Source organism: Hyperolius riggenbachi, chromosome 9 (assembly GCF_040937935.1).
Source record: "Hyperolius riggenbachi isolate aHypRig1 chromosome 9, aHypRig1.pri, whole genome shotgun sequence".
Lineage (NCBI taxonomy): Eukaryota > Metazoa > Chordata > Amphibia > Anura > Hyperoliidae > Hyperolius > Hyperolius riggenbachi.
The window spans coordinates 243,900,113-243,919,658 of NC_090654.1; the positions used below are offsets into that span (position 1 = coordinate 243,900,113).

Below are 19,546 nucleotides of genomic sequence, written 5' to 3' on the forward strand. Positions count from 1 at the left end.
ATGATCATGTGCTAAACCAGGGTGTGATCACAGCAAATCAGAGCTTTGCAAAGCTATCAGCTGATCAAACAAATCACATGCTTCTCCGGGCGTTCTAGACATGACCAGCACTATAGGGGCTACAATGCACAGTGACCTACCCCGACAGTCAGCAACTCACCAGATGCATCGGCCTCAATTGGCTAGGCCATGCTTGTGGGAAGGGGGTGGCTTTTGAGAGCTTTCAAAACCAGCATCACATTTTTCTCCTGAAGGACAACAGAGGTAAAGGGTAGCAGAAAATCTTAGAAATGTAGAAGGGTCCCCTTTACCTTCTTTGAATTTGCCTCCATGGCAGGTCAAGTAATGAGGCCATTAAAATGAATTGGGACACTTTGCACAGAGACCCCACTTGACAAATGTAAAGTAATGCATTTTGGTCGTACCAACGGTCTAACACCATACAAAATAAAAGGGAGAGAGATGGGGACATTAAACATGGAGAAGGACTTGGGAGTACTTGTCGAAAGCAAGTTAAATAATTGTATTCAATGCCAAGCCGCTGTAGCTAAAGCAAATAACATTTTGGGATGCATTAAAAGCGCTATAAAAACTTGGGATGCTAGCATAATACTGCCAGGTTTAACTCTCTAGTAAGGCCACATTTGGAATATAGAATTTGGTTCTGGGTACCACATTACAGGAAGGATATTGCAGTTTTAGAACAGGTGCAGAGACCAGCAACAAAATTGTGGCCAAACAGGACCCAGGACAGGAGGAAAAGATTAAGCAGACTATGCAGGAGGTATGATGTGTGTATGTTTATTTTGACTTGTATTTTTTTTTTAGTCTATGGTTTCCCATAATGTAACACTTCCAAATATGGAAATCCTCTCTTTATGACCCTGAATGGCTCAAATCCAGAACCGCTGGTGTACAGCAAGTCTTCAGCTTATAAATTTTACAGAGCCACATCAATCCAACATGCATATGGGCCCTTATTCAATTCACTTTTCCACCTAAGAGATGAGTTTTCATCTTCTATTCAAAAAAACCTTTTAAAGAGACTCTGAAGTGAGTCTAAATTCCCCTTTTTTTAACTTGTAGTTATGTTCATCACTATAAACCCTGCTAAAACGCTGTTATCCCGCGGCAAACTAATACCCCCCAAATCCCCTCTCCAGTGTCCGGGGAGCGCTTCCTGCTTGAGGCAGAGCTAATGGCTGTAGCTCTGCCTCTCAGCGCGTCAATCCTGGCTGATCGCCGCCTCTCCCAATCTGCCTTCACAGAGAGGGGCGGGGGAGAGGCGGAGATCCGCCGGCAGATTGACGTGCATGAAGGCAGAGCTGCAGCTCATAGCTCGGCCTCCATGAGCAGCAAAATCCACAACCAAGAAAGTCATGGATTTTGCAGGGGGGATTTGGGGGTTATTAACCCCTCGATTTTGCCGCAGGATAGCGGCGTTTTAGCAGGGGTTATAGTGATGAACATAACTACAAGTTAAAAAAGGGAATTTAGACTCGCTTCAGTGTTTCTTTAAGCACTCTGCTGTTGAAAAAAGTACCACAAAGTTGATACTATGATGTCCACACTTGTATGACTCTTGCAGGATGGTTCCCCCCCAAAAAAAATTACATCTGAGCGTAGCCGTGTTCAGACGCAATATGTTGCATTCCCCTGCCGCCAGGTAGCACCTCCGCATATAAGCACTTGACATGCGTGGTGTTACAACCACTGCAATTCAGCTGCATTAAATTGCTTCCGAGTTGCACTGGCATAGGCAGACGGGATGCTGAACTGCTCGGCAAGCACTCAGTTGTCCATCTGAAAGGGACCTTAGGACAAAAAAGTGAAATTGAATAAGGGCCACAGCCTGTTTCAGACTTTAGGTCCTCCTCAGTGCATAGCATCGCTCAAACGCTGCATGTAATTAGAGCTAATCGCGACAGTGAGACGCTGCCATAGCAAACCATGTGCTAAGCGATTTTAAAAACTGCTAGTGGTTTGCGGTGAGCGGGAATCGTGAGATTCCCACTCAGATGTGAACGGGGCCTTAGGTCCTCCTCGGTGCATGGCATGGATAGATATGGCTCTATGGGATAGGGCTTGGACCAGTACTACGGAACACCCTTAGCTCATGACTCAGAACCATTTGGAAAGTGCAAGGGGCAAGATAATCAAAATTGCCCTGTTGCTTTTCCACTTATGCAATCCAATTTTTCCCTAAATACACGCTGCATTTTTTTCTGCGATTGCTTTCCTGCTGATGCTTTTGGCTGCAGTATTGTCTGAGGCTAAGAACACGCTAGGAGGAATCAATGGCGTTGCGAAAAACACTAGCGTTTGTACTGCAAATTAAAGTCTATGGGCCGAATGTAAAAATGCCTGTGTGTGTTTTACAATGTGCGATTTTGAAAACGCACAACTTGCTGCATTATTTTCAAAAACATGTAAAACGCACATCATGTACCTCAATTGAGCCGCAAAGGAATGTGTTTTTACCGGAAGGATTTTTTGCAACTGCATCACACCACCCATAACCTGAGATCACAAGGATCCAATAACTTGACCAGCCCCAGAGTCCAACTAAAAACCTTTGCAGCATTTCTGTCATGCAGCCCCTAACCTGTGGAATGCCTTGTCAAACTTAATCAAAACAGCTCCAACCCTGGACACATTTAGGCCTGGAACCCACTAGGAGCGCTTTTCTGAGCGCTTTGTGATTTGAAAAGCTCTTGGTAATGTAATGCTATGAGTATGATCCCACTAGAAGGATGTGATTTTATAAAAATCCCCAATAGCATTGCATTAACAAGAGCTTTTTCAAATCACTAGCGCTTAGAAAAGGCGTCTAGTGGATTTCAGCCCTTAAATCAAACCTAAAAAGCCACCTGCTTAGTCTGGCATTTCTGATCACATAACTTATTGCCCTGTACACATCAATCTGTACTGATCTGAGACAAGCTTATGCACTTTGGGTCCTAATGCTGGGAATAAACTGTTTGTTTCTGCTGTGCGTTTCTGCTCTCGATCATTTTTGCCGCTCGATTCTGCAGTCGATCACTTCTATCAGAAATCGAGCTGCAAAGGAATGGAAAGGGAGATTGGACATGTCGGAAATTATCTATCGAACCATCTAATCGCCTAAAAAACGAACCGTGTATTCCCAGCATATGGGAGAAAAGGCCTTTAAAAATGTTTTGTTGCTGTTCATTAATCCAGTCAGACTTCAATCAGAGCGCCTGATCAGCATGCTTGTTCAGGGTCTATTGCTAAGGGCTCGTTTCCACTATCGCGAATCTGCATGCGTCCAACGCATGCAGATCCGCACATGTAATACAAGTGGATGGGCCTGTTTCCACTGTAGCGTTGTTGAGGTGCGTTTTTTTCAGCGTGAAAAAAACGCACAAAAGAGCCAACGATTTCGCCTGCGTCGGGAATCCGTGCGAATTGCCGCTAATGTATTTAATAGTAAAAACGCATGCGTTTGTTACATGCGTTTTTACCCGCGATTTCGCGTGCGATTTCGCACCTTTTTCAATTTTATTTAGCCCTGGCAGTGTCATGGTTAATTTCGCATGGCACCCTGCCATGCGAAATCGCATGCGAAATCGCGGGTAAAAACGCATGTGGAAACGCATCCGCATGCGTTTTTACAAGCGTCGGAATGCGGCCGAAATCGCGTCGCAACAGTGGAAACAAGCCCTTAGAGTATTAGAAGGCAGAGGATCAGTAGGACACCGTGCAACTAATATTGTGGTGTAAATATGTCAGCCTCCATATCCCTCTCCGGTCAAGTGTGCTTTAACCTCCTGGGCAATAATCCCGAGCTCAGCTCGGGCTATACCGCCGCGGAGGATTTCTCAGGCCGATTTGCATTTTTTTTTTGTTACACGCAGCTAGCTGCATGTAACATCCAATCGCCGCCAATCCACCGCGTTATAGGGCCCACCTCCCCCCGCCGAGACCCCGTGTGCAGCCTGGCCAATCAGCGGCAGGCAGTGCTGAGGGGTGGATCGGGACTCCCTTTGACGGCACAACGTTGATGACATCGTCACCATGGCGACTGGGGAAGCCAAACAGGAAATCCCGTTCTGAACGGGATTTTCTGTTTGCTCTGATCGGAAGGGGTGGGGGGATGCCGCTGCACAGCGGCTATCATGTAGCTAGCGCTACATGATTAAATAAAAAACAATTAAAGTGCTGCCCCGCCCCCCTGGCGATGTTATTGTATCGCCCAGGAGGTTAAACTGGATGGAACTGTGCAATTGCACTAAAAATGCAGAGCGTATGATCAGAGAAGATGACTGCAAGCACAATATTTCCCTGTGTGCTCTGTGTATGTCCAGGTGGAAAAGGGCCCAGTGTCAGGCCAGGAACTCACTGCAAATCGTTATCACAATCGCTAGCGTTTTTAATGTGTTTTGTAAGCGATTTCTTGAGCGGTTTTTTGGTATCAATTTTGAAAAGTGTAAGCTTTTTGCCAGCGATTGTGTAGTGATTTTAATTCTGATTGGTCCTGTCAATGTATCGTCATTTTATTTACAGTTTGCATTAATTTAAAATCACACTCAAATCGCCATGTGTAGCGATTCATGAGCGTTTATATACTTAACATTGCAGAAACGCAAACGATAATGCCACTAAATCGCTGCACGTCCTGCAATAGCGATTTTGCTAATCGCAGTCGCTCCAGAGGAATTTGGCCCATCCATTAACATTAGCTGAGCGATTAGGGAAATCAGTAGTGTTTAAAATCGCTCTAGTGGGTTCCAGCCCTCAAATCTTACTGCAAATCAATGGATCCCACAGTTCAGATGATGAAAACCAGTAACAAGGATTCCTGCTCTGAGACGCTATTTACCCAGACAGCAAGATGAAAATGAGTGGGCTACCCATACTTTTGAAAAAAAAATAATTACAGATTTCCGACTTGTAAACAAGAGCTTACAAGCAGTGGCGTAGCAATAGGGGGTACAGAGGTAGTGACCGTATCGGGGCGCTTGGGCCAGAGGAGCCCCGAAGGGCTCTCCCTCAACTACAGTATTGGCTCTCTGTTGGTCCTATGCTGTTAATAATCACATCTACAGATGCTTTGATTAGCAGTAATCATTAACAAACTGTTCCCCATCCCCTCCTGGCACCTCTGACACTGTGGCTGTCCTTTTGCAGGTGGACCGTATCAATTGTTATATATAGAGCGCTTGGGGGGGCCCAATTTAAAATTTGCACCAGGGCCCATAGCTCCTTAGCTACGCCACTGCTTACAAGTGCACATAGCTGCAAAGCTGAAGCATAAGAAATACATTTTAAATGCAGTTAAGACTTGTAGATATGAACATACTGCTTTTTTTTGGGGGGGGGGGGGGGGGGGAGTGAGGTGGTAACAAAAGTGAAATTTCACTCTAAATGTATGACGTGTTATCTATGTCAATGGCTTCAACCTTCTATAAGGGTTTCATTCAAATCTGTCAGTGTATTCCAGGGTTGAATATGAACAGCAATATGCAACAAAGGGGACCATTTCTCTACTACTTAGTTGTTCTGCACTAAATTCTAAACCTTTTCTAGAATGAGGAAGAGGAAGAAGCAAAAATAGCTTTTCAAAGAACTAGTGTATGAATGAAAGGGGTGGACTACAAAGAAGTCCTGGCTGTGGAAGTCACTGATAATATGTGTGTTTAGGCTGGTGTAAGGATTCGGGCTGTTTTCTTCCAGATAAGCAATATACCTACGTAAAGGATGTATCCTGTGAACCTTATCGCAGTGTCTACGTTCAGCTGTACATCTGCTATTTCCTCTACCCAAAATAATAATAATAAAAAAATGATTCATTCACAAAATTGTGCCTTTGCTTTCCATTATAGTACCTTGAAGGATTATATTTATGCATGCAGTTATCAGCTTATCCCTTTCAGGGCAGCTTCTAGGCTGTGGGCTCGAGAACATTACTTGTGATGCTGTATTTAGTCCCCCAGTATAGGTGCCCCCGTATAGGTAGCCAGGTATAGGTGCCCCTAGTATTGTCAGCCAGGTATAGGTGCTCCCAATATAGTCAGCCAGGTATCGAAGCAGAACAAATAGGCGCCGGGAAATGTGGGCACACCGTGCGCCACCATAGCCTTTAATGTGAATTACAGCTATAGCATTGCACAGAAGGTAATTTAGGCGCCGGCTAAAGATGGAGCCCGAATTGCGTCTTTCCCCCACTATCCATGGCAGCCTGGAGGGGGAATAGTAATTAACGCTACCAGGACTTGTGCAGGAGCAGGGTGAGCCTTTTATTGGCTTTACCGTTCGCCCAAATTTACCGAAGCAGTTTTCACATGTATGCGCCAGGTATAGGTGCCCCAGTATAGGTTAGCCAGGTATAGGTGGGGCGGAGCAGCGGGCACACAGGGACTCACCCGCAAGGTGGCCTGACTCCTCCCTCTCCTTAAGCCCCCCACCCCCGTACTCCCCCTCCACTGCAGAGATTGATGGGCAGCAGAAGCGGTTTTTGTAAAAGCTCACATCCTTCCGGGCTCCATGCAAGGCTCACATGCTGCCGGGCTGTCTCCAGCGCCGCTCACTAGTTCCTGATTAGCGTGTGTATGTAGCTTTAGAGTCTAACTATAATTTATTTTACTCATAAACTATTTTAATGGTAGGCAAGACTAGGGGTGTGTCTGAAGGTGTATCATGGGCATGTCTAAAGGTGTCCCTCTTTTGAATCTCAGAAAGCAGGAGGAATGGCCACTGTGGTGTCACTATGCCCTAGATCAGAGGTGTCAAACTCAATCACGCTAGGAGACAAAACGTAAAACCTATTCTAAGTCATGGGCCAAATTATTTATTGATTTAACATTTCTTGAACGGTCTCAAGTAAAGTGGCGTTGTTGGAGTGCTGGATCCTCCCCCTTCTGCAGAGTAGTGCAGTGGGGCAGTGTATTATTTACCTGCTCCAGCACTGCTTCCAGTCTACTCTAATATTCCTGACAAACACACACTCTATGCTGCATACCTCTGGCTCTGAATGCATGTCATGTGATCAAAAGCTGGAGGGGAGAAAGTACAGAGCGATCAGCTGTTGGGAAGAACCCAAAGAGATCGAACACAGTACTGAAGCAGGGAATTACACTGTTCCACTACTCTGCTAAATGTGGAGGAGGTGCCAAGGAGAAGTAAAAGTGAGTGTGTGTTTGTGTGAAAGTGAGCGAGATCAACTACACGGGGGGATTTTATTTCAAAGAGGGGGCCCCATGCTAATTTTGCAGGGGGGTCTCCCCCAAAGGTTGTTGTTGCATCCTGGCTCAGACTTAATTACATTTAAAAAGACTAACTTTAAAAAGTGCCCCTGGGGGGTACTTACCTCAGGAGAGCAAGCCTCTGGATCCTAACGAGGCTTCCCCCGTCCTCTTCTATCCCACGGTGGTCTCGTTGTGCCCCTTGTAAGCCACAGCCAACAATTTGTCAGGCTGTGGCACAGGCACAGTAGCGACTGCAATATTTACCGTCCCCGGCTCCAGTGATTACTCTCAATCAGGCGGAAATAGCCGCTCCCAGTTGGGTCCTCTCTACTGTGCAGGCACAAGTCGCCTGCACAGTAGAGCAGACCCGACTGGGATCGGCTATTTCCGCCTGATTCCGAGCCGAGAACCGCTACTGCGCCTGCGCTGGAAGGTAAATATTTACATGGCCACTGTTGGGAGCGTCCAAGCGAGACCACCGTGGGACGAAGGAGGACGTGGGGAAGCCTCGATAGAATCCAGAGACTTCCTGTAACGATTGGTGTCAGCACACAGAGAGAATCTGATTATTGGTGATCTGCAGTATCACCAACAATACAGATGTATACCTGATTATTGATGATCTGCAGAATCTCCAATAATACAAGTATGACTAACCTCTGAACACCTAATATAGTGTAAATGTTTAAAGCAAACTGTAGGCTATCTCCCGTGGGGCGGGAGACACAGATAACTTCGACCAGAGACCACCTGAGGAGCAGGTGGCCCTTGGCTGTGCAGGAACTATCTCCTAAGAGAGGAGATAGGGACAATCTGGCAGGCAGTGATTCCCTGGTAAACTGGGAATCAGACTGTACTGCAGCCAGAGGACTCCAATGGGATAGAGGCCCTTGGCAGTACTGCAGGAAGGACTCTCTGAGGAGCAGGAGGTCCTTGCAGCTAACTGACACTTGGTGGAATAGTGTCATGGGTAGTACAGATAGACTGAGCACTCAAGGGGTGAGTGGCAGCCCGGAAGGTCGGGCAGGCCAGGTCGGCAACACACGAGCAGATAAGGTACAGAGACAGAAGGCTGGTTCGGTAACCGGGTACAGGCAGGGTTTGGCAACAGATAGGAAGATATGCAGAGGTACCGAATCAGAAAGCAATAGAGAGGTCGACAGAGCAAATAGTCATAACAGAATAAAGCAGAGTCCTAGACTGGGGTGTGAGGTCCTTGGTCAACACCCAGGAACTAGTCTAGAGAATAACACAGCAATGACACAGTAATCCTAAGCTTGGGTGTGAGGTCCTTGGTCTCAACACCCTGGAACTGGTCTAAAGTATAACACAGCAATGACACAGTAATCCTAAGCTTGGGTGTGAGGTCCTTGGTCTCAACACCCCGGAACTGGTCAAAAGTATAACACAAGCGTAATCTGGCTAAGTGTGAATTCCCAGGTCCACCTGGTTCTAACACACTGTGGGATCTGACTGAGGTCTGAGTGCTCACACATAAGTATTCGCAACGGCAGACAACCTGAGACTGACCAGCAAGATCTATATATACTGCAACGCTCCTCAGCGCCGCCCAGCCAATCAATAACTGCGCTGGGATCAGCTGATCGACCTGATCCCTCTCCTACTGGCATAAAGGTCCTGCCTCCCCACGCTCTCCATCTGTGTGCACTAGAAGGCCCAGGCAAACCAGACGCATGCCGCTGTGCGGAAACCACCGGTCTGAACGCGGAGACAGCCGCCCCGCCGCCGGACCGGGCGGCGGCATCTCCGCAATCCATTACACTTCCCCCTCATGAAGTAAATACCCCCAGGGGCACTTTTTAAAGTTACAGATTCTCTTTAACCCTCCTGGCGGTCTATTAAAAACCACCAGGGGGCAGCGCTGCCGGTTTTTTTATTTTTTTTTTAAATCATGTAGCGAGCCTAGGGCTCGCTACATGATAGCCGCTGCTCAGCGGCACCCCCCCAGCCCCTCTGATCGCCTCCGGCAATCAGGAAATCCTGGAGGGCTTCCCCCGTCGCCATGGCGACGGGGCGGGATGACGTCACCGACGTCATGGACATCGTGACGTCTAAGGGAGACCCAATCCACCCCTTAGCGCTGCCTGGCGCTGATAGGCCAGGCAGCGCAGGGGTCTGGGGGGGGGGGGCTCTGCGGCGGCGCGGATAGTGGCGAATCGGCGTGGGGCGGCGGCGATCGGTGTGCTGACGCAGCTAGCAAAGTGTTAGCTGCGTTCAGCAAAAAAAAATTTACGCAGATCGGCCCAGCAGGGCCTGAGAAAACCTCCTGCGCAGCTTACCCCGAACGTAAACGGTCATCCTCTAGATGGGAAGGCAGAGTACTGTTCTTTTGCTGCTTACTATGATGCACATTTGAAGCTCTCGAGGTCCACATAAAATGGCAAGGAGGATTGCATTCAGCCTGCAGTCCTAATCAGAGATTCTGGTGCTGCTTCTGGACTGGGCAGCGCACTATTATAGGGCAACTGTGCATATCCCTGAAATTATCTGACCATCAGCTGTTTTTGGAGACTGAACATTCTATCGTCCATGCACAACGAAGCGCTGGCATGATGACCTAATATGCTTACATCATCACGTTAATAAGAAGCTAATAATCTAGGGCATACCGACATCACACCACCGTCCAGTGGCATCACTAAGGAGCTTTGGGCTCCAGTGCAAGTTTTACATTGGACCTCCCCAAACATTCTATATGTAACGATTCATATGGCGCTACAAAATCTGCCAAGGACTTTCAGTGTATAAGAAGTGTAAACAGTAGAGGGGAACAATTAGTTAGGGCCAATTTCCACTACTGCGGAAATCGGGCCGAATCCGCAGTTTCCCCACAGGCAAACTCTGCCATAGGAAATAATGCTGCCATGTTGCAGCATTTTTCCGTGCAGGTGAATCCCATAGCCGTGCATGCGTACTCGCAGACCAGTAAGTGCTGCCACCAATCTCGCAGCCGCACTAGGTGGCTAGTGCATACATGGCCAAATCTGGCCCTCGGAGCCTTCAGATTTGGCCCTCGGGTGGTTTACCCTCTTTGCATTATGTTTGGCCCACTCTAGGCCACCAGAGAAGCTATGTTGGAGGGTACGCCCTAGAGCCCCAGGAAAGCCAAATAGGGAGGGGGAAAGCACAAGATACCATGGAACTGTATAGGAAATGGAAGGGGCCAACAGACACCAAGAAACTGTATAGGGGGAAGGAAGAGGGCACTAGACACCAGGAAATTGTATGGGGAGAGAGGACCACTAAACATCAGGGAATTGTATAGGGTAAGGAGGGAGAACCACTAAACACCAGGGAACTTTATAGATGGAGGGCCACTAGACACCAGGGAATCGTATAGGGGAAGGAGGGCGGCACTAGACACAAGGGAACTGTATAGGGAATGGAGGGGGGCTATTAGATACCAGGGAATTTCACAAGGCAGACAGGGGGGCACTGGACATTGAGGTTGGCCCGCGACTTGGTCCCAGAGCTAAATTTTTAAACCCCTGGGCTAGTGGCAACGGGTCCTGAGGCGTTGTTCACATTGCGTTCCGTTCACGTGGCCATTAGCGGTGGGCAGTTTGAGGGTTTTTAATTTTTTTATTCCCGGTGCTTGGGTGGGCGATTCGTTTTTGTGCTAAGCGGCTTCCTAAGCGGTTCTGTAATTCACTCCCTTACACAAGTCAGGAAGTGAACTCTTTGACCCGGAAAATAATAAATACAATGTATTTAGTCTTAAAAAATGGGAACGCAATCGCTGCACAAATCGATTTTGTGAGCGTTTTGTGTTTTTCCTATACCTTCCATTGAGGCGGAATCACCTCAAAAATGGCCCATGCAGCACTTCTGAGTGGATCGGAAATGAACCGCTCAGATGTGAACTCTGTCATAGAGAATCATTGCACAAGCGTTCAAATACAAGCGGTGATTTTGAAATTCGACCACGTTTGAAAAAAGGGCAAAAATACCCTCAGTGTGAACGAGCCCTTAATACTACTATTCAAAAATGATCATTAGCAGCATAGCACAAATTGAAAAGCTAATACTGCAGTTGAAGGAGGGCCTCTGGTCCAAGGGCATCCCCTATTGATATGCCGCTGGCAGTGCTATTACCTGATAAGTTAATTCTTGTGTAGTACTATTAATGATGAACCTGACTCTCCAAGGTACCATTAATGACCTCCTTGCTATCCTGTTATACTGGGCTAAAGAACTTATTTTTTCTAGAGTATTGACCACATTGAAGCTCTCATTGACTGATGTGGCACTTTACCATAAGTAGTGTGGGGCAGCACCATTCTTGCTTCTGGCTGTAACACTAGAGAACCCATCCCCGCCTCAGAGCCTCCTCCGTTCCCTCAGGTGAGAGGTGAAGAGAGTGACTGCAGTCTGCAGTGCTCAGCGCTGATAACAACGGAGGCATTTCTACATCTCATTCATACATCCCACACCGGGCTGCTCGCGCCTCTTCTCCACCCCGCCTCCTAGTACTGAGGCTCCACCCACCCAGCATCCCTGATACCGCCCGACCTCCCTTCTCCACCTCTATCACTACAGTCCCGCCCACCACCACAGCGGTGACTCCGCCTCCAGTCTGCGCACTGCTGCCCTTCTCTCTCACGGACACGGAAAGAGATGTATCCGCCCCCTCTTCTATAGCCGCGACTTTTCTTCCTCTCGTCTAACTCCGCCTATATTCTCTCTTCTAGGACTTCCTTACGCTCAGTCCTGACTCCGCCCTGTTGCTTACGCTATAGCAATCCTCCCCTCCTGCCTTCTATGGTAGAGTCCTTTCCTTACAAAGCTCCCTGGACACCTCTGAGCGGTCCAGCCGCAGCCTGGACTCTTCCTTCACCTCCCCTAGCCCGTTAGCCCCGCCTCTGTCTACTCCACACGTCTTCCGGTGCATGGTTAGTGTCCTTCCTCTAATACAATCCTGAATCCTCCCTGTAGACACGCCTCCTACGTTACTGTCTATGGGAGTGACGGCGACCTTCTCCCTGACTCCGCCTCTGTGCCCTCCCCTATAGCTGAGTTATCGCCTCTTCCCTACACTTCTCTCTGTTGTCTCCACCCACCACCATGATGGTTCTATCGCGCCGGGTTCTGACTCCTCCCTTCTCTCCTCCGCCCACGCCGCTAGCCCCGCCCCTCCTCCTCTCCGATCCCGTCCTCTTCACCTCCTTCTGCTGCTTGGCTCATTTCCTCCACTTCTCCCGCCTTTGTGGGCCCCTTTGCCTTCCTTGTCAGTGAGCGAGGAGAACACGCTGCCAGGGCCATGTCCGGCACCCCGGCCGCCAATGACCGCAGCCCCCCCGGCACGCAGAAGAGACCCCGGCATGATGTGGGCAATAAGGTGATCGTAGTCCTGGGGGCGCAGTGGGGGGACGAAGGAAAAGGCAAAGTGGTGGATCTGCTGGCCACAGACGCGGATATAGTCTGCAGGTGTCAGGTAAGTCCTTCCTAGTGACAGCCACCCCCCATGTCTTCTGCAAGACACCCTGCTGGGGTCACCTCTCCAGCAATGCAGGGGTTAATGTGCACTGCAGGGCCACCTGTCCCCAAGATGGAATGCTGGAGTCAGATCTACAGTAATCCAGTGGTTAATGAGCCATAGAGAGACATCTGCCCCAAATGAGATCAGGTCTCCAGCAGCAATTCAGGGGTTAATGGACCATATAGACACATCTGCCCCCCCCCCCCCCCCCAAATTAGACCAGGCCTCCTGCAATCCAGTGGTTAATGGGCCATATAGACACCCCATTTTTCATGGGATCAGGTCTTTAGCAATCCATGGGTTAATGGGCCATATATACACCCTTCATGTAATCAGGTCTCCAGCAATCCAGGGGTTAATGGGCCATATACACCCCCCCCCCATTTATGGGATCAGGCCTCCAGCAATCCAGGGGTTAATTAGAGCCATAGGGGTCGTCTATTCTGTGAAATGTCACCCTGATCTCCAGCACGCTTGGGGTGAAAAAGCTCTGCAAGGTCATTTGCGGTCCATGCAGAATCCGTTCATACATTGGAACGTTATGTCCGTTGCTTTCCATCTACTTCCCCTGTTCCATGCGTTGTGCACCTGCCGTGCACGCTGCAGTGTGGCACTGCCCTTGGCCTCATTCACAACCGGGTTACTGCAGGTCCATTTGCCTGTGTTGTGGTTATTATGTCATTTCCCGGTGTGTCTGGTCCCTGCTGGGGCTTCCATGAATGATTTATTCCAGGCAGTGATTCCAGCCACGTGTTTCCCTCCCTCCTCCCCGAGAGCTCAGCTCAGTGCATGTGTGACTACTCTGTGCCGCAGGCATGTCAGTGAGTCATCCAGATACAGCACAGTGGATGTGTGTACTGAGCTTCTGCAGAGCAAAGTGCAGCAGTCCATACCATGCAGCTGAGAAGTTACTTTACAGCACCATTTCTGGGTTTCTCTCTTATTAAAATCTTGATGAAACTAGTCTAATAACTTTTTAAGGTTTAGTTTTTGCTATGAATAAAAATTAAATACTTGGTACTCGATTTACTGGTGCCTTCTGCCACTGTTTTGATCCGTGTGATCTTCCACCCTCCATTGCAGCCCAACCTCTCTGTAGTGACATGAAGTGTTGTTGCCGCTGCATTGATGCAGTCTATACAGTGGGGCTATGATAGGCAAACACAGGGGGAATACATCTGCCCAGAATCCCCCCTCAGACCAGGGCCGGTGCAGTGGCTGGGGACAGGCACAAGTTGAGACACCAGAATATCTGCAAGCATCCTGCAGCTCACAGCTTTGCCCCCTTTCTTTCCCTGCTACAGTTGACTTTGAATGGAGCAGCAGTGTGTGTACAGAGCATGGAGCAGCTCTGGGGAACTTAAGTCAGGTATGAGCACAGCGCTGTGCAAATGCTTCACTTTCCCCTTCATAACTAATGTCGGCTGTCCTCATTACTATCTGTATCCAAACTGCTCCTAATCGATCCCATGGTCAGTCGGATGGGAAATTGCATTATGTGTACTCAGCATATTATCATACTGTATTATGCGTGGCTGAGGGAGACCCTTCAGGAACATCAACCTCTTCAAATCTTCCCCCCCCCCCCCACCCGTCTATTGCGCACCTGCAGTCCCTACTGGAGGGTGGCATAAACTTTTTCTACAGTTTTTGCTCTGCAAGACTAACTGAAATTGTTGCATGCACAAAGAAACTGTAGTTGCCACACCACTTATATTGTAAACTCCAGTTTCTCTGGGGTGGTGGGTGCCGTACTTAAAGGGACACTTAAGCCAGAAAAAAAATGAGTTTTACTCACCTGGGGCTTCTAGCAGTCCTGTGCCCTCGCAGCCACTCACTAATCCTCTGGTTCCCCCGCTGCCAGCTAGTTTCGTTTTTGCCGACAGGACTGGCCACGGGTAGCTGTCTACGTATTCCCGACTGTAATTAGCGCTATTGCGGGCCGCAACGCGTACAAAAATACACATTGCCGCATACCTATGCGTAGGTAATGCGGCAACGCGCATCTTTGTACGCGTTGCGGCCCGCAATAGCGCTAATTACAGTCGGGAATGCGTAGAAAGCTACGCGCGGCCAGTCCTGTCGGCAAAAACAAAACTAGCTGGCAGCGGGGGAACCAGAGTATTAGTGAGTGGCTGCGAGGGCACAGGACTGCTGCAGGGGGCTGGTAGAATCCCCAGGTGAGTAAAACTCATTTTTTTTTCTGGCTTAAGTGTCCCTTTTTAAGGAGGAACTTTAACCAAAGTATGAACTTCAAGTGGATCCGAGACAAACTTTTACTCATTGCATAATTGTGTTCCTTACAAATAGTTTATAGAGCATTCCTCAAGCCAAATACTTTTTTTTTAATACTCTAATTCCCTATAAACTAAACAAGCCTTGCCCACAGCTTTTTAGAGTGCCTTGGCACTATAGCAAGGGCTTATGGGAGCTCAGTCTGGGCAGGAGGAGGAGGTTACAAGCCAGAGATTTCAGAGGCAGAGGGGAGGAGGAGAGGGGACTGAATTTGTCACATTACACACAGGCAAGCTGATAGCATCTCCAGCCCTCAGCCTGTGACAAACAGAACATGGCTGCCCTCATTTTATCACAGGAATAAATAATCATGAACTATTGAAGCTGTTTGCAGCTAGATATGCTGTGTAAACTATCTAAACTTTAGATAAGGTAAACAGACAATTTAAGTGTTATAGTTAGTTTTTCATCTCGGATCTGCTTTCATTCCAATCAGTAGCTGATACCCCCCTTTCCCACAAGAAATCTTGATCTTTTCTTAAATACTTCATCAGTAGGGGTCTGTAAGGCTGATATTGTGGTGAAACCCCTCCCACAGTGTGAAGTCAGGACCATAGTCCAGACAGTTTGCTATCTGCAAACCTTGTAGCATAGTGAAAAATAATGGCTTTTACCATCTGCCAAGCAAGCAATATCTCCTTCAGTGCATAGAATTCTCAGTAATGAACATTCCGTACAGATCACCTGGCAGAACTAAAGATTTCACCACCAATAATACATTTCAGAGGCTGAATTAGGGGGAGTAGATTCTACAATGGGCAGATACTGACTAAATACTTTATAAGTGAATATTGACATTTTGTGGATTAGTATTTTGTGGGTGACAAGTATTTTAAAGGACATCTAAACTGAGAGGGTTATGGAGGCTGTCATATTTATTTCTTTAAAATGAATCAGAGACGAAGCACCCTCATGTATTTTACCATATTTATCAGTGGGAACATTAGAGAAAACACCTACCCTGCTCTGTTTCATTATTCACTGTTCAGTCTGCTTGTTATCAGCCCTGCTAAAATCCCGACTGAGCATTCAGTCTGGCCTTGCTCAGGAATCGTTATAGCTAAGTCATAGCAGAGCCAGAATGGGGCGGGCTTGGGCTTGAAAAGACATCGGAGAAGACAGACTCGGCTATGATGATTCCTGAGCAAAGCCAGACTGAATGCACAGTCGGGGATTTTATCAGGGCTGATTAGAAGCAGGCTGAGCAGTGAAGAATGAAACACAGCAGGGTAGGTGTTTTCTCTAATGTTCCCACTGATATATATGGTAAAATACATGAGGATGCTTCGTCTCTGGTTCACTTTAAAGGATAGCCAAGGGGACGTGTGACATGATGAGATAGACGTGTATGTACAGTGCCAAGCACACAAATAACTAGGCTATGTTCCTTTTTTTTTTTCTTTGCCTGAAAGTTAAACATCAGATATGTAAGTGGCACTTCCTGTCTGAGTCAGGACTGGGTCAGACAACAGTGTTACCCTAACTGATAAGAAATTACAACTATAAAGCACTTTCCTAGCAGAAAATAGCTTCTGAGCGCAGGAAAGCGATAAAAAGGATTAGTGTTTCATAGCTTTTAGCTCTCGGCATACTTCAATGAATGTGTCGTTGAGCAAAAACAGTATAAACTTAAAAAGTAGATTTAAAGCGGAACTGAAATGATTAACAGAGTTTCACTTACCTGGAGCAGCTGCCAGCCCCCTGCAGTCGTCCTGTCCCACGTCGGTCCTCCACGATCCTCCGTGTGATCCAGCTCTTAAACAATGCAGATTACCTGGCTGTCCTGCTGCTCCTCTGCCTGATACTTTAAGCCATAGACCCTGAAAAAGCATGTAGATCAGGTGTGCTGACTGATGTCTGAATGGATTTACTGCATGCTTGTTTCATGTGTGTAGCTTAGACACTACTGCAGCCTTATGCTGGGGATACACTGTACATTTCTGTACCGTGTATCAAGCAGCTGATCCGGCCAGCTGATAATATTCAGCTGGTCCGATTACGCTGCTCGACCCCCGCCCGCTCGATCCCCGCCGGCGAACAATGGCAGGGAATCGAGCAGCTGATGAGGAGCGCCGGCGGGGACGAGCGGTAATCGGTCCGCAGGGACGCGGCGGGGGTCGATCCCGCCGGATCGACCGGTATATTCCCAGCATAAGAGATCAGCAGGTTGCCCATGCAACTGGTATTGTTTAAATGGAAATCAATATGGCAGCCTCCATATACCTTTCGCTTTAGGATCTTTTATAGAAGTGCTGTACCACGTTTATTGGAGAGCTATTGTCACTGGTTTTGTTTATGCTTTGTATTTTGTATAGATGGGGTTGTAGATGCTGAAAATGACACCTCTCAGCATTTGCTTTACCCTCTTTGCGCCACCTAATGTCATTGTGACTGGCGTTTCCAATGGGAAGTCTGTTGCGAAAAAAGAGGGCTTCTTGAATTCTGTTGAGTGTTACAGATGATAGTTCATCAAATACACATCCTATCTGTTAAGGTGGCCATGCTTCAGGCGACTTGGCAGATGATCGACATTCACATTCACATTTCATGCTGAAATCGATAAAGAATTGGCCTGTGGTGTGCGGGCAGATGACATCTCTCTTCGATCAGAGAGAGATCTGTCTCTTGGTCGATCTGCCCATATGTTGTCTAATGTATGGGCGCCTTTAGGATGCTAGTTCAGGTGTGCATTTCCCTAATTCTGAATACAACCATTTTTTTGTGGTGCAGAGAACCTGTTATGTTAGATTCATATTATCCCTCTTAATTTCAGTACATTTAATTTAGAAAGGCTGTTTTTGATAAAAAAATAAATAAATTAGGCTATTACAGGTACTATACAGGCAACCTGTAAAATGATTCTACTTTTCACTGTTGCGCTCTAACCTGCGTTTTTGTTTTACATGTGAGGGCTGGTGCGCACCAAAAGCGCTTCTGAGCGTTCTTAAAAACGCCAGCGCTTTAAAAACACTTGGCTAATGTATTTGAATAGGATGGATCACGCCAGAACAATGGCGGCTCTCAGCACGGAGGTAGGCAGAAATAGCCAATCTCTGTCGGGGCCTCACTACTACACAGACGCAGGAGACTTGCACCTGCGCAGTAAAGCCGTCCGACAGCGATCTGCTATTTCCGCTTAATCTGCGAGCGGAAAGCCAATCCTGTGCTGGAGATGGGAAGGTAAACCTTTACATCTCGCCCTGGGGGGGCACAGTGAGACCGCCGTGCCGTGGGACACAGGATGACTAGGGAAGCCTCGATAGGTGAGTAACTCCCGGGGGAACTTTTTTTTTTTTTTTTTTTTTAGTCACAGGTTTTCTTTAAAGAGTAACGCGCAGAGCATACCCATGTCTGCCCGACCCCCCCCCCCCCCAGGACCAGGTGCCGATGTCTGTCCAACCCCCCAGGACCAGGTGCTGATATCTTCTCACCCCAAACAGCTGACACGGAGAGAGAGCGGGAGCGGAGTACATCTACACACTTCCAGCGCCGCCACCGCAGAGCAGCCGCCGCCGTGCATCTCTCTCCTGCACGTGATTCTCTCACATGTGACTCGGCGGCGGCGGCTGCTCTGCGGTGGCGGCGCTGGAAGTGTGTAGATGTACTCCGCTCCCGCTCTCTCTCCGTGTCAGCTGTTGGGGTGAGAAGATATCGGCACCTGGTCCTGGGGGGTCGGACAGGCATCGGCTCTTGCGGGGGGGGGGGGCGGACAGACATCGGCACCTGGTCCTGGGGGGGGAGAGGGGGTCGGGCAGACATCGGCACCTGGTCCTGGGGGGGAGAGAGGGGGTTGGGCAGACATGGGCATGCTCTGCAGTATCTGGTATGCGGCTTTGCGTCCTCCTTAGGAGCTTGGGGAAAAGGCTCTACAGTAAAAAAATTGGATTGCTTTTTAACTTCTGCATTGCCTTTTTGGCTCCCTTACAAAGTAATTAAAACATTGCAATAGAGATTTAAATTTGATTTTTGGGGCTAACAGTTACTCTTTAAAGGGAACCAGAGATGAACGATTCACACAAAATAAACATATCCGTTGATAGCTTGTAAAGAATAAATGCTCTACCCGGTAATTTCGCCACTCTGGTGTGCCTTTTTGAGTGTTTTTTATCCATTATTCCTCCAGGAAATATCCAATATGGCCGCCGGCTCATGTTCCTTCTGTTCCAGGTTATGAGGTGTTCTGGATGTGCTGTATAGGCTATATGAGACTATAGACAAGAAGGGCTGCTGTAGGCTTTCATCTGTGTGCTTTCAACTTTATTATTCTGGTATGCTTTGTGGCTGCCTGTAGGAAGTGTCTCTCATAGTAATGAAACTGCATACAGTAGATAATAATGACAGGCTGCACACACAGAGCACACAGATCACACAGCCACACTTGCCTGTTAGACAGAGATTTTTCCTGCAGCATCAGCCCCTCCCATATCATCACAGCTCTCAGTATGTAAAGCATGAAATTTGAGCCAGGAGGGGGAAGGCTTGGGCTTGAAAAGACTTCACAGAAGAGTGACTCAGCTATAATGATTCCAGGTCAAACCTCGAC

General features: G+C 48.0%; 1 protein-coding gene across 1 annotated transcript in view; it reads left to right on the forward strand.

Annotated features, from left to right (window-relative positions):
- The first annotated feature begins 12,016 nt into the window (after nucleotides 1-12,016).
- The window catches only part of ADSS1 (adenylosuccinate synthase 1), a 94,341-nt gene continuing 86,811 nt past the window's right edge, over nucleotides 12,017-19,546 (forward strand). The window contains exon 1 of the mRNA XM_068254233.1: nucleotides 12,017-12,663. Within this exon, the coding sequence (XP_068110334.1) occupies nucleotides 12,490-12,663 (174 nt within the window). The 5' untranslated portion in view covers nucleotides 12,017-12,489. The remainder of the gene's footprint in view (nucleotides 12,664-19,546) is intronic.